Below are 24,899 nucleotides of genomic sequence, written 5' to 3' on the forward strand. Positions count from 1 at the left end.
ATTTCACCCCTGAGTTTGATTATTTCCTGCTGTCTACTCCTCTTGGGTGAATTTGCTTCCTTTTTTTCTAGAGCTTTTAGATGTGTTGTCAAGTTGCTAGTATGTGCTCTCTCCCGTTTCTTCTTGGAGGCACTCAGAGCTATGAGTTTCCCTCTTAGAAATGCTTTCATTGTGTCCCAAAGGTTTGGGTACGTTGTGGCTTCATTTTCATTAAACTCTAAAAAGTCTTTAATTTCTTTCTTTATTCCTTCCTTGACCAAGGTATCATTGAGAAGAGTGTTGTTCAGTTTCCACGTGAGTGTTGGCTTTCTATTATTTTTTTTGTTACTGAAGATCAGCCTTAGTGCATGGTGATCTGATAGGATACCTGGGACAATTTCAATATTTTTGTATCTGTTGAGGCCTGTTTTGTGACCTATTATGTGGTCAGTTTTGGAGAACGTACCATGAGGTGCTGAGAAGAAGGTATATCCTTTTGTTTTAGGATAAAATGTTCTGTAGATATCTGTCAGATCCATTTGTTTAATCACTTCTGTTAGTTTCAGTGTGTCCCTGTTTAGTTTCTGTTTCCATGATCTGTCCATTGGTGAAAGTGGTGTGTTGAAGTCTCCCACTATTATTGTGTGAGGTGCAATGTGTGCTTTGAGCTTTGCTAAAGTTTCTTTAATGAATGTGGCTGCCCTTGTATTTGGAGCATAGATATTCAGAATTGAGAGTTCCTCTTGGAGGAATTTACCTTTGATGAGAACGAAGTGCCCCTCCTTGTCTTTTTTGATGACTTTGGGTTGGAAGTCAATCTTATCAGATATTAGGATGGCTACTCCAGCTTGTTTCTTCATACCCTTTGCTTGGAAAATTGTTTTCCAGCCTTTCATTCTGAGGTAGTGTCTATCTTTTTCTCTGAGATGTGTTTCCTGTAAGCAGCAAAATGTTGGGTCTTGTTTGTGTAGCCAGTTTGTTAGTCTATGTCTTTTTATTGGGGAGTTGAGACCATTGATGTTTAGAGATATTAAGGAAAAATAGTTGTTGCTTCCTGTTATTTTTGTCGTTAAAGTTGGCATTCTGTTCTTGTGGGTGTCTTCTTTTAGGTTTGTTGAGGGATTATCATCTTGTTTTTTCTAGGGTGTTGTTCCCGTTCTTGGATTGGTTTTTTTCTGTTATTATCATTTGAAGGGCTGGATTCGTGGAGAGATAATGTGTGAATTTGGTTTTGTTGTGGAATACTTTGGTTTCTCCATCTATGGTAATTGAGAGTTTGGCTGGGTATAGTTGCCTGGGCTGGAATTTGTGTTCTCTTAGTGTCTGTATAACATCTGTCCAGGCTCTTCTGGCTTTCATAGTCTCTGGTGAAAAATCTGGTGTAATTCTGATAGGCTTGCCTTTATATGTTACTTGACCTTTTTCCCTTATTGCTTTTAGTATTCTATCTTTATTTAGTGCATTTGTTGTTCTGATTATTATGTGTCGGGAGGAATTTCTTTTCTGGTCCAGTCTATTTGGAGTTCTGTAGGCTTCTTGTATGTTCATAGGCATCTCTTTCTTTAGATTGGGGAAGTTTTCTTCAATAATTTTGTTGAAGATGTTTGCTGGTCCTTTGAGTTGAAAATCTTCATTCTCATCCACTCCTATTATGCGTAGGTTTGGTCTTCTCATTGTGTCCTGGATTTCCTGGATGTTTTGAGTTAGGATCTTTTTGCATTTTCCATTTTCTTTGATTGTTGTGCCAATGTTCTCTATGGAATCTTCTGCACCTGAGATTCTATCTTCTATCTCTTGTATTCTGTTGTTGATGCTGGCATCTATGGTTCCAGATTTCTTTCCTAGGGTTTCTATCTCCAGCGTTGCCTCGCTTTGGGTTTTCTTTATTGTGTCTACTTCCCTTTTTAGATCTAGTATGGTTTTGTTCATTTCCATCACCTGTTTGGACGTGTTTTCCTGTTTTTCTATAAGGATTTCTACCTGTTTGGTTGTGTTTTCCTGTTTTTCTTTAAGGACTTGTAACTCTTTAGCAGTGTTCTCCTGTATTTCTTTAAGTGAGTTATTAAATTCTTTCTTTATGTCCTCTACCATCATCATGAGATATGCTTTTAAATCCAGGTCTACCTTTTCAGGTGTGTTAGGGTGCCCTGGACTGGGCGAAGTGGGCGTTCTGGGTTCTGATGATGGTGAGTGGTCCTGGTTTCTGTTAGTAGGATTCTTACGTTTACCTTTCGCCATTTGGCAATCTCTGGAGTTAGTTGTTATAGTTGTTTTTGTTTAGAAATTGTACCTCTGGTGATTTTGTTGCCCTCTAGCAGCAGACGAGGGAGACTAGCTCTCTCCTCTGAGTTTCAGTGCTCAGAACAGTCTCTGCAGGCAAGCTCTCCTCTTTCAGGGAAGGTGCACAGTTATCTGGTGTTTGGACCTCCTCCTGGCTGAAGATGGAGGCCCAAAGCAGGATCTTTCCCAGAAGCTGTGTTGCTTTGGCCAGGAAGGTGACCGGTTGTCTGGAGCCGAAGATGGCGCCGCCTCAGAAGCTCTCTGGCTCTCGCCTGTCCCAGAAACGGATGGTCTGTATTCCACACCATCACCTGTGTAGCCTGCCCTCTGCGGAGTCCCGGAGCCAAGGAGGCTCCCGCCGGGGCCTGAGGCAGAAACCTCTCGGGCCGGGCAGACCCCTGTGCTCTCACCAGGAAGGTTGTCTCATTTATACACTTTCTAAATACTGTGTGTGCCCTCAAGCTTCTGTCTTCTACCAAAAATTTAACTTTATTCTCACTGGGACCTCCCGATATCCTTCCCCACATAATTCTGTTACCTTGTGTCATGGAGACCCTGTAGCTTAGATCTGCAGGACCAGATATACTCCACTGACTTCACCTCTGGCAAAGTCTGCTCCCCCAGGTCAGCACAGCACCAGACTGGTGGTCATCCCAGGTCAGCTCCCTGTCTGGGATCCCTGGGGCTATACTGATAGTCATCTTGGACTCACTCCTGATTCAGGCCACTAAAGTGGGCCCACATGGGGGTTGCCTGTCTTGGGCTCACTCCCCACATTGGAAGCCAGTCTGGTTCAGAAGGACATTTCTTTTTCAAGGAGTGTCAGGCTACCTATAATTAGGTACAGAATGTTTACAAGTCAGAGTGCTGAATACAGACTAGCCTCTCTCTTCTCTGCCTTCTACTGATACACATGGAACACAGAGCCAAAGCAACAATGCCTCTAGGTGTAGGGTGCTGAATATCTTTTTCTGTACTTATTTTTGACTTGTGTTCTTCAGTGAACTGCCCAGAGGATTGATCTATTGTGTCCTAGTGGATAAATGTGCCCTAGTGGCACATCTCTCCTTCGCCTGCTTGCAGTGTGGGACTGAACAACTGCTAGATTTTTTTACTTCATTCACAGCTGCTACTGACCATTGTTGGGAGTTGGACTGAAGACTAATCTGCCCTTCCGGTCTACTCCAGCACCAGGGTGCCTTACCCGCAGAGTCTCCAGACAACCGCTAGGTCCCACACAGGATCCCCCACGGGATCCTAAGACCTCTGGTGAGTGGAACACAGCATCTGCTCCAATCCAATCTCGCGGGACCTGAGACTGCATTAACTAGGGAAGCAGATAACCCGCCCTGATCAGGGGCACAAGTCCCTTCCAGTCCACTCCAGCACCAGGGTTCCTTGCATGCAGAGTTTCCGGACACCCCCAAAGTCCTCACAGGACCCTCCACTAGATCTTAAGACCTCAGGTGAGTGGAACACAACTTCTGCCAGGAGGCAGGTTCGAACACCAGATATCTGGGCACCTTCCCTGCAAGAAGAGAGCTTGCCTGCAGAGAATACTCTGACCACTGAAACAAAGGAGAGAGCTAGTCTCCCAGGTATGCTGATAGAGGCTAACAGAGTCACCTGAGGAACAGGCTCTAACCAGAGATAACTATAACAACTAGTTTCAGAGATTACCAGATGGCGAAAGGCAAACGTAAGAATCCTACTAACAGAAATCAAGATCACTCATCATCATCAGAATGCAGCACTCCCACCCCACCTAGTCCGGGTCAACCCAACACAACCTAAAAGCAAGAACCGGATTTAAAAGCATATCTCATATTGATGGTAGAGGACATCAAGAAGGACTTTAATAACTCACTTAAAGAAATACAGGAGAACACAGCTAAACAGGTAGAAGACCTTAAAGAGGAAACACAAAAATTCCTTAAAGAATTGAAAGAAAACATGACCAAACAGGTGATGGAATGGAATAAAACCATCCAAGACATAAAAAGGGAAGTAGACACAATAAAGAAAACCCAAAGTGAGGCAACGCTGGAGATATAAACCCTAGGAAAGAAATCTGGAACCATAGATGCGAGCATCAGCAACAGAATACAAGAGATGGAAGAGAGAATGTCAGGTGCAGAAGATTCCATAGCGAACATCGGCACAACAATCAAAGAAAATACAAAACGCAAAAATATCCTAACTCAAAAAATCCAGGAAATCCAGGACACAATGAGAAGACCAAACCTATGGATAATAGGAGTTGAATGAAGATTTTCAACTTAAAGTGCCAGCAAATATCTACAACAAAATTATAGAAGAAAACTTCCCAAACCTAAAGAATGACATGCACATGAACATACAAGAAGCCTACAGAACTCCAAATAGACTGGACCAGAAAAGAAATTCCTCCCAACACATAATAATCAGAACAACAAATGCACTAAATAAAGATAGAATACTAAAAGCAATAAGGGAAAAAGGTCAAGTAACATATAAAGGTAGGGCTATCAGAATTACACCAGACTTTTCACCAGAGACTATGAAAGCCAGAAGAGCCTGGACAGATGTTATACAGACACTAAGAGAACACAAATGCGAGCCCAGGCTACTTTACCCGGCAAAACTCTCAATTACCATAGATGGAGAAACCAAAGTATTCTACTACAAAGGCAAATTCACACAATATCTTTTCACGAATCCAGCCCTTCAAAGGATAACAGAAAAAAAACAATACAAGGACGGAAATCATGCCCTAGAAATAGCAAGAAAGTAATCCCTCAACAAACCAAAAAGAAGAAAGCCACAAGAACAGAATGGCAACTCTAACAACAAAAATAATAGGAAGCAGCAATTACTTTTCCTTAATATCTCTTAATATCAATGGACTCAATTCCCCAATAAAAAGATATAGACTTACAGACTGGCTACCCAACATTTTGCTGCTTACAGGAAACCCATCTCAGGGAAAAAGACAGACACTACCTGAGAGTGAAAGGCTGGAAAACAATTTTTAAGCAAATTGTCTGAAGAAACCAGCTGGAGTAGCCATTCTAATATCTAATAAAATCAACTTCCAACCCAAACTTATCAAAAAAAGACAAGGAGGAATACTTCATACTCATCAAAGGTAAAATCATCCAAGAGGAACTCTTAATTCTCAATATCTATACTCCAAATGCAAGGGCAGCAGCATTCATTAAAGAAACTTTAGTAAAGCTCAAAGCACACATTGCACCTCACACAATAATAGTGGGAGACTTCAACAGACCACTTTCATCAATTTACAGAACATGGAAACAGAAACTAAACAGGAACACAGTGAAATTAACAGAAGTGATGAAACAAATGGATTTAACAGATATCTACAGAACATTTTATCCTAAAACAAAATGATATACCTTCTTCTCAGTACCTCATGGTACCTTCTCCAAAATTGACCATATAATTGGTCACAAAACAAGTCTCAACAGATAAGAAAATATTGAAATTGTCCCATACATCCTATCAGATCACCATGGACTAAGGCTGATATTCAATAACAACATAAATAATAGAAAGCCAACATTCACGTGGAAATTGAACAACACTCTTATCAATGATACCTTGGTCAAGGAAGGAATAAAGAAAGAAATTAAAGAGTTTTTAGAGATTAATGATAATGAAGACACAACATACCCAAACTTATGGGACACAATGAAAGCATTTCTAAGAGTGAAACTCATAGCTCTGGTTGCCTCCAAAAAGAAAGTAGAGAGAGCACACACTAGCAGCTTGACAGCACACCTAAAAGCTCTTGAACAGAAGGAAGCAAATTCACCCAAGAGTAGTAGACAGCAGGAAATAATCATACTCAGGGCTGAAATCAACCAAGTGGAAGCAAGAAGAACTATTCAAAGAATCAGCCAAACGAGGAGCTGGTTCTTTGTGAAAATCAACAAGATGGATAAACCCTTAGCCGGACTCACTAGAGGACACAGGGACAGCATCCTAATTAACAAAATCAGAAATGAAAAGGGAAACATAACAACAGATCCTGAAGGAATCCAAAACACCATCAGATCCTTCTACAAAAGGCTATACTCAACAAAACTGTAAAACCTGGATGAAATGGACAAATTTCTAGACAGATACCAGGTACCAAAGTAAAATCAGGATCAAGTTATGATCTAAACAGTCCCATATCCCCTAAAGAAATAGAAGCAGTCATTAATAGTCTCCCAACCAAAAAAAAATCCCAGGACCAGATGGGTTTAGTGCAGAGTTCTATCAGACATTCAAAGAAGATCTAATTCCAGTTCTCTGCAAACTATTCCACCAAATAGAAGCAGAAGGTACTCTACCCAATTCATTCTATGGAGCCACAATTACTCTGATACCTAAACCACAGAGAGATCCAACAAAGATAGAGAACTTCAGGCCAATTTCCCTTATGAATATCGATGCAAAAATACTCAATATAATTCTCGCTAACCAAAAACTGTATACATGTACTAAAACAATGATAGTCAAAAGAACAGTACAACAAGACCAAGTAATTTTAGATCTGAGCTGAGTCATTTCAGACAGCATTTATCTGTTCTGTGTAGCATGAAGTAATGTTTTATGTTTTCAAACCAAGGCTGCATTGAAGTTTTCTGATGTAAGACAGATGAATACTGCCTGAAACATGACAGGTTTATTATGAATCTGGATTAGAATTCACTTTTGAGCACTGTATATTCATGATTCTTTCTCTTTGTCAATTACAAAAGTAGACTCTTTATAGAATACTAAACTAATTAAACAGGTGTGATTTTTTTCTGCTTTTGTAAAAAAAAAAAAAAAATTCTCCCTGACCGAATCCAAGAACACATTAAAACAATCATCCATCCTGACCAAGTAGGTCTTGTTCCAGGGATGCAGGGATAGTTTAATATATGGAAATCCATCAATGTAATCCAGTATATAAACAAACTCAAAGAGAAAAACCACATGACCATCTTGTTAGAAGAGGAGAAAGCATTTGGCAAAATCCAACACCCATTCATGATAAAAGTCTTGGAAAGATCAGGAATTCAAGGCCCATACCTAGACATGATAGAAGCAGTCTACAGCAAACCAGTAGCCAACATCAAAGTAAATGGTGAGAAGCTGGAAGCAATCCTCCTAAAATCAGGGACTAGACAAGGCTGCACACTTTCTCCCTACCTATTCAACATTGTACTTGAAGTCCTAGCCAGAGCAATTCCACAACAAAAGGAGATCAAGGGGATACAAACGGGAAAGGAAGAAGTTAAAATATCACTTTTTGCAGATGATATGATAGTATATATAAGTGACCCTAAAAATTCCACCAGACAACTTCTAAACCTGATAAACAGCTTTGGTGAAGTGGCTGGATATAAAATTAACTCAAACAACTCAATGGCCTTTCTCTACACAAAGAATAGACAGGCTTAGAAAGAAATTAGGGAAACAACACCCTTCTCAATAGTCACAAATAATATAAAATACCTTGGCGTGACTCTAACTAAGGAAGAGAAAGATCTGTATGAAAAGAACTTCAAGTCTCTGAAGAAAGAAATTAAAGAAGATCTCAGAAGATGGAAGGATCTCTGATGCTCATGGATTGGCAGGATCAATAGTAAAAATGGTTATCTTGCCAAAAGCAATCTACAGATTCAATGCAATCCCTATCAAAATTCCAACTCAATTCTTCAACGAATTAGAAAGAGCAATCTGCAAATTCATCTGGAATAACACAAAGTCTAGGATAGCAAAAACTCTTCTCAAGGATAAAAGAACCTCTGGTGAAATCACCATGCAAGACCTAAAGCTGTACTACAGAGCAATTGTGATAAAAAAAAACTGCATGGTACTGGTATAGCAACAGACAAGTATACCAGTGGAATAGAATTGAAGACCCAGAAATGAACCCACACACCTATGGTCACTTGATCTTTGACAAGGGAGCTAAAACCACCTAGTGGAAAAAAGACAGCATTTTCTACAATTGGTGCTGGCACAACTTGTGATTAACATGTAGAAGAATGTAAATTGATCCATTCCTATCTCCTTGTACTAAGGTCAAATCTAAGTGGATTAAGGAACTCCACATAAAACCAGAGACACTGAAACTTATAGAGGAGAAAGTAGGGAAAACCCTCGAAGATAAAGGGTACAGGGGGAAAATTCCTGAATAGAGCAGCAATGGCTTATGCTGTAAGATCAAGAATCAACAAATGGGACCTCATAAAATTTCAAAGCTTCGGCAAGGAAAAAGACACCATTAATAAGATAAAAAGGCCACCAACAGATTGGGAAAGGATCTTTACCTATCCTAAATCACATAAGGGACTAATATCCAATATATATATATAAAGAACTCAAGAAGGTGGATTCCAGAAAACCAAATAACCCAATTAAACAATGGGGCTCAGAGCTAAAAAAAAAAAAAGAATTCTCACCTGAGGAATACCAAATGGCTGAGAAGCACCTGAAAAAATGTTCAACATCCTTAATCATCAGGGAAATGCAAATCAAAACAACACTGAGATTCCACCCCCACCAGTCAGAATGGCTAAGATCAAAAATTCAGGTGACAGCAGATGCTGGCAAGGATGTGGAGAAAAAGGAACGCTACTCCATTGTTGGTGGGATTGCAAGCTTGTACAACTACTCTGGAAATCAGTCTGGTGGTTCCTCAGAAAATTGGAAATAGTACGACCAGAGGATCCCGCAATACCTCTCCTCGGCATATATCCATAAGATGTTCCAACCCGTAAGAAGGACACATGCTCCACTATGTTCATAGCAGCCATATTTATAATAGCTAGAAGCTGGAAAGAACCCAGATGCCCCTCAACAGAGGAATGGATACAGAAAATGTGGTACATTTACACAATGGAGTACTACTCAGAATTTATGAAATTACTAGACAAATGGATGGACCTAGAGGGCATCATCCTGAGTGAGGTAACCCAATCACAAAAGAACTCACACAATATGTACTCACTGATAAGTGTATGTTAGCCCAGAAATTTAGAATACCCAAGATATAAGATACAATTTGCTAAACGCATGAAACTCAAGAAGAACGAAGACCAACGTATGGACACTTTGCCCCTTCTTAGAATTGGGAACAAAACACCCATTGAAGGAGTTACAGAGACAAAGTTTGGAGGTAAGACGAAAGGATTGACTATCTAGAGACTGCCGTATCCTGGGATCCATCCCATAATCAGCTTCCAAAAGCTTACACCATTGCATACACTAGCAAGATTTTGCTGAAAGGACCCAGATATGGCTGTCTCTTGTGAGACTATGCCGGGGCCTGGCAAACACAGAAGTGGATGCTCACACTCAGCTATTGGATGGATCACAGGGCCCCCAATGGAGGAGCTAGAGAAAGTACCCAAGGAGCTGAAGGGATCTGCAATCCTATAGGTGGAAGAACAATATGAACTAACCAATACCCCCCAAGAGCTCGTGTCTTTAGCTGTATATGAATCTGAAGATGGCCTAGCCGACCATCAGTGGAAAGAGAGGCCTATTGGTCATGCAAACTTTATATGCCTCAGTACAGGGCCAAGAAGTGGGAGTGGGTGGGTAGTGGAGTTGGGGGGAGGGAATGGGGGACTTTTGGGATAGCATTGGATATGTAAATGAGGAAAATACCTAATAAAATTTTTTTAAAAAATAGATGCTTCTGTGAGTCTCATCAGCCATTGCCTAACTCTGTGATGAGGGTAAACCAAGTTATCAAAATCATAGAAAGATAACAACTGTATCAATTAAATAAAATTCTTAATTTTTCTAATGTCAGAAGGTGATAGGCAATTATTTTTGGATATAGGCTGACTTTTTTTTAATTAGATAATTTCTTCATTTACATTTCAAATGCTATCTCCAAAGACCCCTATACCCGCCCTGCTCCGCAACCCAGCCTCTCCTGCTTCCTGGCCCTGGCATTCCCCTTTACTGGGGCATATGATCTTCACAAGAACAAGGACCTCTCCTCCCATTGTAGGCTTACTAGATCATCCTCTGCTACATATGCAACTAGGGACACAGCTCTGGGTGGTACTGGTTAGTTCATATTGTTGTTCTTCCTATAGGGTTGCACACCTCTTTCGCTCTTTGGGTCCTTCACTAGGGGCCCTGTGTTCCATCCAAGAGATGACTGTGAGCATCCACTTCTGTGTTTGCCAGGCACTGGCATAACCTCACAAGAGACAGCTATATCAGGGTCCTTTCAGCAAAATCTTGTTGGCATATGCAATAGTGTCTGGGTTTAGTGGTTGTATATGGGATGGATTCCTGGGTGGGGCAGTCTCTGGATGGTCCTTCCTTCCTTCTCAGATCCAAACGTTGACTATGCAACTCCTTCCATGGGTGTTTTGTTCCCCATTCTGAGAAGGAGCAAGTATCCACACTCTGGTCTTACTTCTTCTTGAGTTTCATATGTTTTGCAAATTGTATCTTGGATATTCTAAGTTTCTGGGCTAATATCCACCTATCAGTGAGTGCATGTATAGGCTGATTTCTAAATGCCCCAGGTCTCTAATAGAAGGCAAATGTTGTACAAAACACTCAAATTAACACTTAAATGGAGCTCATGTTTACCTTCAGTATAGTTTAGAAACCAAGAAGCTGAACAACCTCCTGTTTCAGCATCTTCATAATTATTTGTGATCCCATAGTTAAGAGATGATTGGAAAAGGGAAAATTATTTGAATCCTAGTTATTCATCTGCTGCATTTTCTATTTATGTATTTATTTGTGTACAGATATAATCTCAGTTCTTAGCCCAGACTGGCATGGAATTTTTCTATGTAAACCTTAAATGGTGGTTAAAAGAAAATTGGGCACTTAATGTACAAGATTGTATCTACATCTTTGTCTCTGCCTGCATAAAAATCAACTCCAAATAGACTGAAGACCTTAAAGAAGACCCGAAACTCTAAAATTGATATTAGAAAAGTAGGGGCAACAAACTAAGGCCGAGGCATAAGTTAGCATTTGTGAATTGAACTGCATTTTTCCAGGAAATATGGCAAACCATTGATAGTTGAGTTGTCATAAGTGTCACCATAGGAAACGAGTGTGGACATTATCAAAGGACAAAATAATTTTCCAGCAAATAAAATAGACACCCTAGCACAGTGCTGGTAGAGCAAACATCTACACAACCATTATAAGACCTAGTGTGGAGATTCCTCAAAATGTGAAAGCATGTCTCCTGTGAGGCTCTGCCAGTGCCTGGCAATTACAGAAGTGGATTCTCAATGTCATCCATTGGACGGAACATAAGGTCCCCAATGAAGGATCCAGAGACATACCCAGGTATCTGAAGGGGACTGAAGCCCCATAGAAGGAACACCAATATGAACTAACCAATACCCTCAGAGTTCCTTGGAACTATACCACCAATCAAAGAAAACACATGGTGGGACTTGTGGCTCTAGCTATATTTGTAGCAGAGGATGGCCTAGTTAGTATTCAATGAGAGGAGACCCTTGGTCCTGCAAAGGCTCTATGCCCCAATGTAGGGGAACGCTAAGACCAGGAATGGGAGTGGGTGGGTTGGGGAGCAGGTGGAGAGGGGGAGGGGATAGGGGATTTTTGGAGGGGAAACTATGAAGGGGATAACATTTGAAATGTACATAAAGAAAATATCTAATAAGAAAGAAAGAAAGGAGAGAGAGAGAGAGGAAGAAAGAAAGAAAGACAGAAAGAGAGGGGGGAGAGAGAGAAAGAAAGATAGAAAGAAAGAAAGGAAAAGAAAGAAAGAAAGGAAAAGAAAGAAAGGAAAAGAAAGAAAGGAAAAGAAAGAAAGGAAAAGAAAGAAAGGAAAAGAAAGAAAGGAAAAGAAAGAAAGGAAAAGAAAGAAAGGAAAAGAAAGAAAGGAAAAGAAAGAAAGAAAGAAAGGAAAAGAAAGAAAGAAAGGAAAAGAAAGGAAAAGAAAGAAAGAAAGAAAGAAAGGGGAGAGAGAGAAAGAAAGAAAAAGAAAGAAAGAAAGAGAGAGAGACGTGGAGAGAGAGAGAAAGAAAGAAAGAAAGAAAAAAAGGGAAAGAGAAAGAAAGAAAGGAAGAAAGAAAGGGAAAGAAAGAAAGAAAGGAAGAAAGAGAGAGAAAGAAAAAGAAAGAAGGAAAGAGAGAGAGAGGGGGAGAGAGGGAAAGAAAGAAAGAAAAAAGGGAAAGAGAAAGAACGGAAGAAAGAAAAAAAGGAAAAGAAAGAAAGAAAGAAAGGAAGGAAGGAAGAAAAAAAGAAAGAGAAAGGAAGGAAGAGAGAGAAAAAGAAAGAAAGAAAGAAAGAGGAAGGAAGAAAGAGGAAGGAAGGAAGGAAGGAAGGAAGGAAAGAAAAGAAAGAAAGAAAGAAAGAAAGAAAGAAAGAAAGAAAGAAAGAAAGAAAGAAAGAAAGAAAAGAAAGGCAAGCTCTGGAGTCAACCAGTGTGCAGAGCACTGATACAGAACAGAACCAAATTCCTCACAACACCAAGAGGATCTTCCAGATGGCACCTGCTGGCTGCGCCACCTCAGGAAGAGACACAAGCTTGTTTAGATTTTTCTTTTAAACAGTGATTTGGTTGCAGGAAGCCAGGGCTCCTGTCATCTTGGAAGCCTCTCCATCTCTAGTTCACATGGCAGTGCAAAGCATCCCTTGTGCCCTGAAGAAATCTCTGCCATCTCAACAGGATATGAATGGCTGGGCAGAAATACAAGCTGTGGGTTACCCAGATTTCAGGCTACAAAAACACAGTGTTTTGTGAACAGAAGTCAGGGCCCTGGTGAACATCTCCATACCCAATTATAAAGAGATTTTGAAAACACTGAGATAGGACAACTGCAGAAGGAGTTAGAACTCATATGAATTGTTCCAAACCGAGTCCTTTAACAAGGTGGCTACCCTACCTCCACATGTCTATTGAGGAAGAATATATTTGGGCTTTCAAATCCAGGAGGTGCAACCTGTCACAAAAGTACCAAGCATTCTAAGCAGGAGGGTCAGGAGTTCTTAGCCAGCCTAGGCTACATAGCAAGACCTTGTCTCATAAAAAAAGGAGAGAATTGTGCTTAAATTGAGTAGACTTGAAGGACATTTTGCTAAGAAAATAATCTACAAAACAGACCAGTGTTGCCTAATTGAAGCCTAAAACACAAATCTCCACTACTGATAAACAATAGCATGATGGAGAAATGTTTGCAGGATGCATTCTAGGCAGTATGTTGGAGGAAGAGGGCAAATATGTAGTGCACAGGATGAAGACCACAGTGCGTCAGGAAGATTAGTGTGCTCTCACCGCTGGAAGAATGGTGCATTTGGAAGACAGACATGTTACCTTGTTCCAGTATCCAGACGTTTATACAGATATAAAATAGGACACCGTAACACACAGTTCAAACACAGAAAGTTTACTGTACATACAAAATTGTCTGTGTATTCTGAATTGTTTAAACCACACAATTTGTGTCCAGGTTCCAGCATATGATACTCTTGGTGACACTACTGCCTAAGCAGATCTTACACCCAGATCTCTGTGGATATCCTCGATGGTTGATATTCACTCGGACACACAATGCCTAAAATCAGAAATCATTCACCCTTCAGTATCCAGGACCTTTTTAAAAACTTATTATTAGATATTTTCTTCATTTACATTTCAAATGCTATCCTCAAAGTCCCGTATAACCTCCTCCCGGCCGTGCTCCCCAACCCACCCACTCCTGCTTCGTTGCCCTGGCATTCCCCTGTACTGGGGCATATGGTTTTCACAAGTCCAAGGACCTATCCTCTCATTGATGGCTGACTAGTCCATTCTCTGCTACATATGCAGCTAGAGACACAGCTCTGCGTGGTACTGGTTAATTCATATTGTTGTTCCTCTTATAGGGTTGCAGACCTTTTTAACTCCTTGGGTACTTTCTCTAGCTCCTTCATTAGGGGTCCTGTGTTCCATCCAATAGATGACTGTAAGCATCTACTTCTGTATTTGCCTAGCACTGGCATAACCTCACAAGAGATAGCTATATCAGGGTCCTGTCAATAAAATCTTTCTGACATAAGCAATAGTGTCTGGGTTTGTTGGTTGTATATGTGATGGATCCCTGGGTGAAGCAGTCTCTGGATAGTCCTTCCAGGACCTTTTTTAAAGGCCATCTTCATGGTTCATTTCTGTAGGTATTGAATGATGCCACTGATTTAGAAGGGACCCAATAAAAGGGATCCCCCTCTCCACTGTACAATGCCTGTCAGTGTTGTATATGTCTGGGGTCTGGGTCATGCAAATGACATTGTTTCTTTAGACGTTTTACTTAGGATGTGGTGTCCATTCCTAGAAGACAGAGAGGGCAGCACACTAGCTGACACCTCTTATCCCATATACACAGCACTGTACTTGGTAGATGGAAGGGATTTGAGCTATACCTTACCCTGATCACTTGACTTCTGCTGGAGAGAGAGGAACTTTGCCCCAGTGAGGAAGTTCCCCAAGTTGCCTCTTATAATCTTCTTGCACAACAGAGGGTCATGGTAAGGTGCTGGGTGTTCCTGAGATGAGAAAACGTTTTCCTTCTCTTCTTGCTCCCAGTCCACCTGGCTGCTGATGCCACCTCTGTCTCCCGTGCCACTTTCCTACCAATAATCACGACACTCTTCCATCAATGAGACCTGAAAGCAGGGGTTTGGTAAGATTGCCAATTTTTAGCCAATCATGCCTTTCCCATGGCATGAGCAAGGAAGCATAACCTGTGTGGCCATCTTCAGTCTACTGTGTTAGGGCTTGGCAGGCATCTCCTGCACTGTTCACCATGCAGATGAAACTGTTCTCAGACTTTGTCCCTTGTTGAGTGTGTTCCTAGGAGTCCTTTGGGGCCCCAGCAAAAGGCCATTCAGGCAGTAAAGGCACTAGTCTTGGCTGGAGACACATAGCTGCATTAGCAGCAACATCCCTATGGAGTATCAGAAAGAAAACAGCTTGGATCTTGTGAGATACTGTTGAAAATAAGAAAGACAGCATATACTAGCATGTGGGCATAAGGAGGAGTGTGAATCTGATGACTTAATTCCCTAAGTTTTCTTAGGTGGTAGAAGGTAGCAGGAGACCATAACCCACCCAAAGGAAAACCCTGCTTTCAGACCAGAGGGTCTTAACTTGTTTTCTTACAACAGGTTGTTATCCATGATCATGCTTGGAAACAGGTCCTGCTCCGGCTTCAACTATTAAACACTTCATATTTCACTTTGGCTCCACTCAAAACACAGTTGGTGGACTTTACCTTTTAAGCTCTCGGATGCCCTGGGGTAGTGTGCACCATGACATGATTTGGCTTCACATGGCTCCTATGAAGATGAACTGGTTAATGTTTCAGAAAAGGGTGTAGACAAGACAAAACAAATTTGGAAAGACAACTAGAGTCACACAAAAAATATGACAATACTTTGGAATACAGATTCTCTCCATTTCAACAAAATTTCAATAGCAACAAGAATGCCAAAGGAATGCTCTCTCCTCTCTCTCTCTCTCTCTCTCTCTCTCTCTCTCTCTCTCTCTCTCTCTCTCTCTCTCTCTGTCTGTCTCCTGTCTGTCTCCTGTCTCTTGTCTGTCTCCTGTCTCCAGTCTCCTCCTGTCTCCAGTCTCCTGTCTCCTGTCTCCTGTCTCCTGTCTCCTGTCTCCTCTCTCCTGTCTCCTCTCTCCTGTCTCCTGTCTCCTGTCTCCTCTCTCCTGTCTCCTCTCTCCTGTCTCCTCTCTCCTCTCTCCTGTCTCCTCTCTCCTCCTGTCTCTCCTCCTCCCTCCTCCTCTCTCCTCCTCCCTCCTCCTCTCTCCTCCTTCCTCCTCCTCTCTCCTCCTCCCTCCTCCTCTCTCCTCCTCTCTCCTCCTCTCTCCTCTCTCCTCCCGTCTCCTCCCCTCTCCTCCTCTCTCCTCTCTCGTCTCTTCTCTCTCTCTTCCTCTCTCTCTTTCTCTCTCACTCTGTGTGTGTGTTTGTGTGTGTGTGTCCCTGTCTGTCCAAATAGGGTGAGTTTTGAGGGTATCTGAGTAATGGTGGGTTAGAAGCAAGCTGTCTAGCAAGCCAGGATGGTTTTATGAACTGCACCATGAGCAATGGGCTCACCTGTTCATGTCCACTCTACCTTGCTTATGAACACAAGATGGACATTCTCTGCACTCTCCTTGCTCTGTTTCTGGCTCCAAACCGGTAAGCACCAGTCATCTTGGACAGAAGCACAAGTAGATCAGGTCAGACACTCTGGGGTCGAACTCTGCTTCCAGTGTCCACTTGCTCTTCTAACGTCCCATGGGTACATCTGGAGACAGGCAGCTGATGATCTCTACATGCCTGGAAGTTCCTCTGAGGTTTGGTTTTCCGATGATGACCTGCATGTCATGGTACCTTGTTTCCAGAATTATTGAGATCTATGGAGTACTTTGCTTGGCTGGCAAAACTGTGGAATCACCAGCCAACATGAACCAACCTAGAGGGCAAAGTCAGGACAACCATGAGTTCAGACCTTCCTCCCACAATCCATGCTGTCCTTAGGTCGCAAAGGACCTGAGAAGGGTATCACACAAGCCAGACACACTCTGTTAATCTGCAGACACAGGAAGAATTTGCCCTTAGTTTCATACTGTGGTGTAGACATGGTGCCCCCACCCCCGGCACCCAACCATGGGAAATTCCTCCCTGGCTCTCTCCTGTACCTGTGTGCATCCTCAGTAGGCTGCTCTTCGCTCTCTGGTATCATTTTTCAGGGAGCACAGTGCCTCTAAATGCTCTTCAAACAGACATAAGAAAGGGAGATCTTAGTAGAAATCTTCAGGACTTCTGCTTCACTCTACTGGCTCTGTGCTGGCATGGGCCGTCAGGCTGATTCTTCTCCAGTGTTCCACTGATCCCTTCACCCACCCTCCTCCAACACCCTGGCCAGGCTCCAGACACTGTCCTCTGCCCTCTACATGTGGTGAAGTTACTCACAAAGATACTGTGGGATTAGATTTAGCTGTGATAATACATTACAGGCAACCCCTAAAATGTATATTCTTGTAACCTGTTTATTTCAAAGCATATCATTTAGTCCAGGAAACTCTTTCAGTGAGTGCAAGCATTTGCTGCCAAGGGAGGGGACATTAATTCATTCCCCAAGAAAGATAGGGTGTAAAGACGGAACTGACTCTGGCCGGTTAACTTCCATGCACATACAGTAAATAAATATTTTTTTAAAGAAATTGACATTATTTTAAACAAAAAACCTAGAGGTAGAAGTGCATTGTAGTCTCTCCACTTACCTGATACCATGGCTACCTCCCTGGCTCTTTTGACTCACAGCCAGGTCTCTGTTGTTGGTCGGGTGCACTCTCTTTTCGATTGGCAGGCAGCAACATAAAGTTCGCAGGCCTCTGATTAAACCATTCCTCAGGGTCCTCCAGACCCGTCTTTGAAAGGGGGCCTGGGGCGCAGTCTGATGCCTGCCATGGAGGTGTCCCTGGAGTGTATTTGGGGAGGATGGTCTGGACTCTCTCTGTTGTATAGCAGGACCCTCACCCTTGGCCTCCTTCCTGGAGAATGGAGGTGATGTAACTTGTGTGTTCATGATGTCCATTGACCCAGCTGTAGTCACAATGTGGAGCTGTCCCATGAGGTTCTCCTGAGGCGAGACTGGTGAAAGAGGTGGGTTGATCTCTCTGGATATGTTGGTGCCCTCACACTGGTCTTCTTCCACAGAGGTATGATGAGAAGAAACACACTGTGAAGACCCCTTGCTCTTTGAATAGGTAGATCCAGCTTTGGACACACCCATGGATGTCTGGAGGGTGTGGATTTTCAGTGATGGATGTTCCAAAGACTCTCCAGTAGAGCTTTCTTCTGAGGTGTCACTGATCTCTGTCTCCCCCCAGATGCTCCTCCTGTAGTGAGCCTTCTGGACAAGCTGGGGGCAGATACTGTGGAGTGGAGTTGTCTCCTCGTTGAAGCAGTTCCGCGTGGGTGGCATAGAGTGGCTCATTGTAGTTCTCTTTCCCTTTTCAAGACTTTCTGATTCATTGGGCAAACTGAAAGTGGAATGTGTAGGCACACTAGATGCCCTCCTTACAGCTGTTTGGTTTTTTATGGTTGGCTCTGTGCTTCTCAACATTCTATCACATAGCCTTGGATCTGGTTTTTTTGTTGTCTTGTTTTCCCAGGCTGACTGTTGTTTGAGCATTAAATAAGTAGCCATCACCTGGTCGAATTTTTTCTCCCGCAAACTTTCTCTTATCTCTCCTGGATTGTATCCCATGACACCCATGAGTACCATTATAGAGGGGTCCGGGTGACTCTCAATGTTCTCTCCCAAAGAAGCGGGAGAAGCTTCGTTGTCAGGCTTTAGCCACTTAAATCTGGCAATGTCATGGACTGTTGGCCTCTCTCCAGGGTTGACAGTTAGCAACTTGGCTATCACCTCCCAAAGTTCTGGTGACAGACTGAAACTCCTAGGGTACTTTCCTGCAATGATCTTCTGCTTTATTGCTTCATAGCTATATCCATTGAAAGGAAGGCACCCTGTGGCCATAAAATAAAGCACAACCCCCAAGCTCCAGACATCAGTGGCCCGGCCATCATACCCTCTATCTTCAAACAGTTCTGGGGCACAGTAAGGGAGGGTTCCACAGAACGTGACCAGCTTCTGGCCCATGATTATCTTGGTGCCCAATCCAAAATCAGTAAGCTTTACATTTCCTCTGTGGTCCAATAAAATGTTTTCTGGCTTTAAATCCCTGTGGACAATCCCTTTCTCATGACAATACTGGAGGGCATAGACCAGCTGTTTAAACAGCCTGTGGCACTCCACCTCTGCTAGATAGCCAAACTCTTCAATTCTGTTCATCAGCTCTCCTCCCACAGCATGCTCCAGAACGATGAAAATGTTTCTGGTGGTGTCGATTATGTGTAAAAGTTTAATAATATGGGGATGGTCAAGGGATTTCATGATTTCAATTTCAGGTTGGACAAGGGGGTTTTTCCTGTTTTGGGGGAGGATTTTTATTGCTACCTTAGTCTGGGTGACGAGATGGTTCGCCAGTTTTACATCCCCAAATGTTCCTTGGCCAAGAGTTGTTAATATTTCATAGTGTTCTGTTAAGGCAGCTTCTTCAAAGGTGTTAGACCTGAGGTCCTGACATACTTGCCATCTCTTCATCTTCGCTGATAGGTCAGTTGGTTTGTGGTCAGTGTCCACAACACCTAGGGATGCAAGATAAAAGGGAAGTAGATGTGGGTCTAAGAGAAACATTTATAGCCTTAAATTCCTGTGCTAATACAAACACAATAGTGGTCCAAATGATCTAATGATGCATGTCACAGTTATAGAAATACTAGAACAAGCAAAATCCAAAAGAATTAGAATCAAGTTCAAAATATGAATTGATGAAATGGAGACAAAAATAATACAAAGACCAAAGTAACTGTCTTAGTTTGGAATTCTTAGGTGTGAATAGCCTCCGTGACCAAGGCAACTCTTATAGAGGACAATACATATTTGGAGCTGCCTTACAGGTTCAGGAGTTCAGTCCATTATCACCAATGTAAGAATATGGCAGCATCCTGGCAGGCATGAAGCAGGAGGAGATGAGAGTTCTACATCTTCATCTGAAGACTGTTAAGAGAAGACTGTCTCTTCTTAGAAGTTAGGAGTAGGAGCTCAAAACCCACCTGGACAGTGGCACACTTCATCCAACAAGGTGAAACCTGTTAATAGTGCCACTCCCTGGGCCAAGCATATGGTAACAAAGACTTGTTTATTCTAAAGATAACAATAACAAGTAATCTTCACCAAGATAACTCATAGAAATAGGAAGATACGCATTAACAATATTAGAGAGAAGATAATGCAGTATACAACAAATACAAATGGAATCCAGATATCCAAACAATCACTAGGGAATCTCTTAAAAATGTTCCAATGAAATGGAAAAATCTAGAAGAAATTGATGAACCTCTAGATACACGTTAAACTACCAACTAAAACTAAAAAGAGGGAAAACATCTAAACTGAAGACTGTATGAGTCAGAGGCAGTTGATGGCAAAAAGTTACAGTGTTTTCTGGGTAAAGGAGGGAGTTGCACATATGAACTCACAGCATTGTGACCTGCTCAGGCTCAAGTCAGTCAAAATCTCAGCATGAAGAGGGGAGGTGGACAAGAAATCACATACCTAGCTGATGAACCCTTCAAAACTGATAGCTGTCAGGAGAGCTATCAATTTTAAGGATGTGGACCCTTAAGGATAAGGTTGGACAGACTACTTTTCAGTGGAAGGCCACATACCTGAGAGGATAAAGACAAGAGAAACTGTACTTGATGGCCAGACACAAAATAAAAGACCTAAGCCAGGATAGTAGGAAATGCCGAGCAGAGGATCTGGGAGGAGTTAGGGGAAAGGATAAATACAACCAAAATATCATGTAAAATTCTCAAAAATCTAATCTCAAACAAAAATGCAACAAGATTTAAATAGTAATTTAAAAGAATTTCTTAACAACAATGAAAACAAAAAAGGCCAGACCAGACAAACTCATTGGTGATTTCCATCAAATCTTTAAAGCACCCACACCAGTACTTCTGAAACTATTCATTAAACTAGAAAGAGGAGCAGGAGCAATCAAGATTCATCCTTAGAGAATGTATTATGCAGATACTGAGGCCACATGGACACAGTAACAAGAGTCATAGTAACAGAGTCAACAACTGTGAACACAGACACAATAATCTTTAGTCTGAGAGCTTAATGCCTCACACAGAATTCAACAGCCCTTGAAAGAACCAAACTTCCTGATCAAGATGGATTCATCCAGTCATGCCAGGGCTGCAACAACTTCCAACGATTGACAACGACGCATAAAAATGGAAGGGCAAGAATCACATGCTCAGCTGAAGAATGGAATTTTCATTTAAAAAGAAGAACATGGATCTGAAAATCACCCTGTAGTGTTTGACAAGCCAGTCCAGAGATGCTGGCTCTCAAGTGCTGAAGCATAGTTAGGGCAAGGTGCCTGTAGTAAAAGGGATTCATTAGGAACGTAAAGAAGAAAGAAGGGACTGGGATACAGGTTCTTAGATTAGGTGAATATTCTTAAAGTGCATTATGTGCATATTCAGAAATGTTTTAGGGAACTGTCCTACTTTATGCTTAATGTTTATTAACAAAAGCTTTAAGAAGTAAGTAAACAGCCATGAAAATTAGTAGGTAGAAAAACACAAATTGAAGATAATTAATGATGATAATTTAAACGATGTAAAAAAATAAAATCTAAAATCAAAGAGAAACTAAAAAAAAAAAAAAAGGAAAATTAAAACCAGTACCTGCAAACCTCAAGCAGTAAAGTGAGAAAAGGGCTCACCGTGTCAAAGTCCAAGCAGGTTCACCAATATCCGAGTCCAAAACCGTTGCCAGTATCCAAGTCCAAACCTTTGCCAGAATCTGAGTCCAAAACGTTACCAGTATCCAAATCCAAAATTATCACCACAGTCCACGTCTCCCAAACCACCACCAAACCACTCTCCACACCAAACCAGCCTCGGGCAGTACATTATATGGGCAGGTGTCTGTCATTTCTCACAGTGGTTCTTTGTGAGGTCAGAGCAAAACATGGACCAATGAGGGATGGCCACACTCCTGGTCCAGAAAACTGTATTAGCTACTCTGCAGTCATTGCTACCAAGTGCCCAAGCAGAAGCAACAGAATGGTTCATTTTGGCTCACACTTTGAGGGAACAGGGAAAGCATGGTGTAGAGTGGTAACATGTGGCTGTTCACACAGTACTGCTGGTCACCCCATGTCCAATGCCAGGTCAGAAAACTCCTTCCTAGAGCTAGAGCCCACCTTCTAACGCTAGATTCCAGCTTCCCTTCACAGTATTACCAGCTAGAGACCATGAGTTCTGACACAAGTGTCTATAGGGGATTTTTTTTTAAAATTCAAACCACAACAAGAACGGTCTCCACTTTAAAGGAAACAGAAACAGTAATAGGAATAATGATGATATAGGTCCCCAAACCTCTATGCTTTAGTGGCTATAGACTCTGGTTGCAGGAAGTCTCTAAAAAAGAACCAACAAGTTTCCACACCACTGCCAGGCACCGGCAACTCTCTGCCCCGTGGTGCCTGGCTGGCCAGTCACTGGCAAGCAATGACCAACCTGTTTTTATCACATGGAGTCTCTCTGACCCAGAGCTCCTGAAATGTCTCCACCCAGGTTGCTAGGTTCCCACAGGCTGGATCTGCCATTGAAATGGGAAACCTAGACATTACATCTTGTCCTCATGCTAAAACCTTCCAAAAAGCCTAATTCTCTCCTGCTTCCTCTTTCTCTGTCCAACTTGGAAGTCCCTCCTACTGGCCCAGTGATTGGCTCCTTCATTTATTAAGGGATTGGTTCACAAGAAGTCACCTGGGTATGTGACTCCCTCCTTGTCCACAGCCCCTCCCAGGAGAGCAGAATTAGCATCAAAATACAAACAGCAGCAGGCCCATCCACAATAGACTGATATTTACCAGTAAGAAAGAGAACCCAGAGGATGTTCCTATGTCCTTTGGGAGTAGGACCCAAAATCTGTGCTAACAACTGTCTGTTACAGACCTCAACATATCTATGTTCAAAGTAGTCATTTCTCTATATATACTTGCTGTCCAAACTAAGCCCCTCACTGTTGTTGTCCTGTCACAAAATATTCTTTTTCAAACACCCTAGGGAAAGTTACTAAAGTATGTGGGACTTAGAGGAAGGGAGTTTGTTCATAGCTTCTCCAAAAGACTCTTGTTAGATTTCTCATCAGAGACCTAGAAGCCCAGGAGACAGAAGGCAGACATCTTTGTGATGATCAAAAAAGAGGAACATCAGCCTAGAGTCCTACAGACAGCAAAAGCTGTAGGCATGGGAGATAGAGAATCTTCAAATGTCAAAATCTCATCCTGTTCTACAACAAATTGCCTTAGACTGGGAAATATATAAACAACAGAAATTCATTTCTTGTACTTTTGGGGATTGGAAGTTAAGAACAGGATATTCAGGATGTTTGATGTGTATTGAGTGCCAGGATGCTAAGGGTATATAAGGCCTTTTATCTTGCTCTAACATGGTATTTTGTCGTGTATTCTCACATGGTCCTGGGGAATGAAACTCTCATTTCTTTTTCTTTTCATATATATATGGTTACAATCCCCTTCAGCTCCTTCAGTTCTTCCCCTAACTCTTCCATAGAGGTTCTCTATCTCAGTCCAATGTTTGGCACCTGTATGTATCTCCATCTATGTCAGTCAGATGATGGTTGAGCCCCATAGAGGATAGCCATGTAAGACCCATGTCTGCAAGCACAACATGGCATCAGCAATAGTGTTGGGATTTGGTGTCAGGCCCTATTCTATAGGGGACACATTCTTTCATGATTGTGAACACTTGGGTTGCTACCACAAAGGCCTCAAATCAGACTGAAGATTCAACATAGATTTTTGTGAGCCACATGTTCCAACATCAGGTCCCAAAACTAGAGCTGTTTACTGTCACTGTACCAATACCATGCAGGTTTTATCACTATTGCTCTGTAGTACAGCTTGAGGTCAAGGATGGTGACTCCCCTAGAAATTCTTTTATTTTTGAGAATAGTTTTTGCTATCCTGTTTTTTTTTTTCATCCAGATGAATTTGAGAATTGCTCCTTCTATCTCTGTATAGAATTGAGGTGGAGTTTTGATGAAGATTGCATTGATCTATACATTGCTTTTGGAAAGATGGTCATTTTTACTATGTTAATTCCGCTGATCCTTCAGGGCGATCTCAGCAGAGGACCCTAAGGTCCCCAGAGGACTCTCCATGCTGCAGGCACCCTCGGACACCCGGGACCCTGGGATCACTGGTGAGTGGAATGCAACATCAGTTCCAAAAAACCCAGAGGGTCTTGTGCTAGCAGCAACAGGGTCAAAGGACAAAGGCAGGTGTAGCACTCCCAGAATCTTGGGATCACTGAGACCAGTCCATGCAGGAGAGCACGTGGGCAGCAGAAGCAACAGAGGTTCTTGGACAGGGTCCTTTTGGGCCTCCATCCTCAGCCAGGAGACTGAGCTGAGACCCAGACCTCTGGACACCTTCCCTGCCAGAGGAGAGTTGGCCTCCAGGGAGGGTTCTGACCCCAGGAATCAGGTGGATCTGAGCTAAAGACTTCTGTGCACCTTCCCTGCAAGAGGAGAGCCTGCCTGCAGAGAGTGTTCTGATCACTGGGACACAGGAGAGAGTTGGTCTTCCAGGAGTGCTGCCAGAGCCTAAAGAATCACAGGGGGAATAAGTTCCAGCCAGAAAGAGCTAGAACATCTAACACCAGAGCTTACCAGATGGAAAAGGCAAACAAAAGAATCTTACTAACAGAAACCAGGACCACTGGGCATCATCAGAACCTAGTATGCCCACCACAGCGAGTCCTGGATACCCCAACACACCTGAAAAGCAAGATTCAGATCTAAAATCATTTCTCAAGATACTGGTAGAGGATTTTTAAAAATATTTTTATTAGGTATTTTCCTCAATTACATTTCCAATTCTATCCCAAAAGTCCCCCATACCCCCCCCCCACTCCCCTACCCACCCACTCCCACTTTTTGGCCCTGGCATTCCCCTGTTCTGGGGTATATAAAGTTTG

The 24,899-nt window shown here is 42.3% G+C and overlaps 1 protein-coding gene and 1 non-coding gene across 4 annotated transcripts; both read right to left on the bottom strand.

The window, feature by feature from the left end:
• Positions 1-3,077: 3,077 nt before the first annotated feature.
• Gm24199 lies at positions 3,078-3,213 on the bottom strand. The gene has a single exon (XR_003954234.1). It is a non-coding gene; the product is annotated as a small nucleolar RNA SNORA17 (small nucleolar RNA).
• Positions 3,214-13,631: 10,418 nt separating this feature from the next.
• Positions 13,632-21,931, bottom strand: Gm14151 (predicted gene 14151). Of its 3 annotated transcripts, XR_374485.4 has the most exons (8): positions 21,611-21,931; positions 17,522-19,454; positions 16,937-17,010; positions 16,350-16,710; positions 15,516-15,579; positions 14,986-15,188; positions 14,670-14,907; positions 13,632-13,820 (listed from the first exon to the last, which is right to left on the bottom strand). XR_374485.4 is itself a non-coding variant. In NM_001097977.1 (4 exons), the coding sequence occupies exons 2-3, from the start codon at positions 19,408-19,410 to the stop codon at positions 16,977-16,979; spliced, it is 1,923 nt and encodes a 640-aa protein (NP_001091446.1). In that variant the 5' UTR covers positions 19,411-19,454; positions 21,611-21,773; the 3' UTR covers positions 16,209-16,710; positions 16,937-16,976. The 3 variants fall into 3 exon arrangements, 1 of the variants encoding a protein (NP_001091446.1); XR_374484.4 differs by having other exon boundaries at positions 14,986-15,579; NM_001097977.1 differs by lacking the exons at positions 13,632-13,820; positions 14,670-14,907; positions 14,986-15,188; positions 15,516-15,579 and having other exon boundaries at positions 16,209-16,710; positions 21,611-21,773.
• Positions 21,932-24,899: the final 2,968 nt, after the last annotated feature.

This window comes from Mus musculus, chromosome 2, assembly GCF_000001635.26.
Source record: "Mus musculus strain C57BL/6J chromosome 2, GRCm38.p6 C57BL/6J".
NCBI classification, from domain to species: domain Eukaryota; kingdom Metazoa; phylum Chordata; class Mammalia; order Rodentia; family Muridae; genus Mus; species Mus musculus.

Excerpts from the sequence above, each read along its gene's own strand:
- Gm14151 (NM_001097977.1), bottom strand. The coding sequence starts at position 19,410 with ATGAAGAGATGGCAAGTATGTCAGGACCTCAGGTCTAACACCTTTGAA. Across the intron at positions 17,011-17,521 it reads GGAGGTAGCCATGGTATCAG|AGCATTTAGAGGCACTGTGC; the intron begins GTAAGTGGAGAG and ends GTCTGTTTGAAG.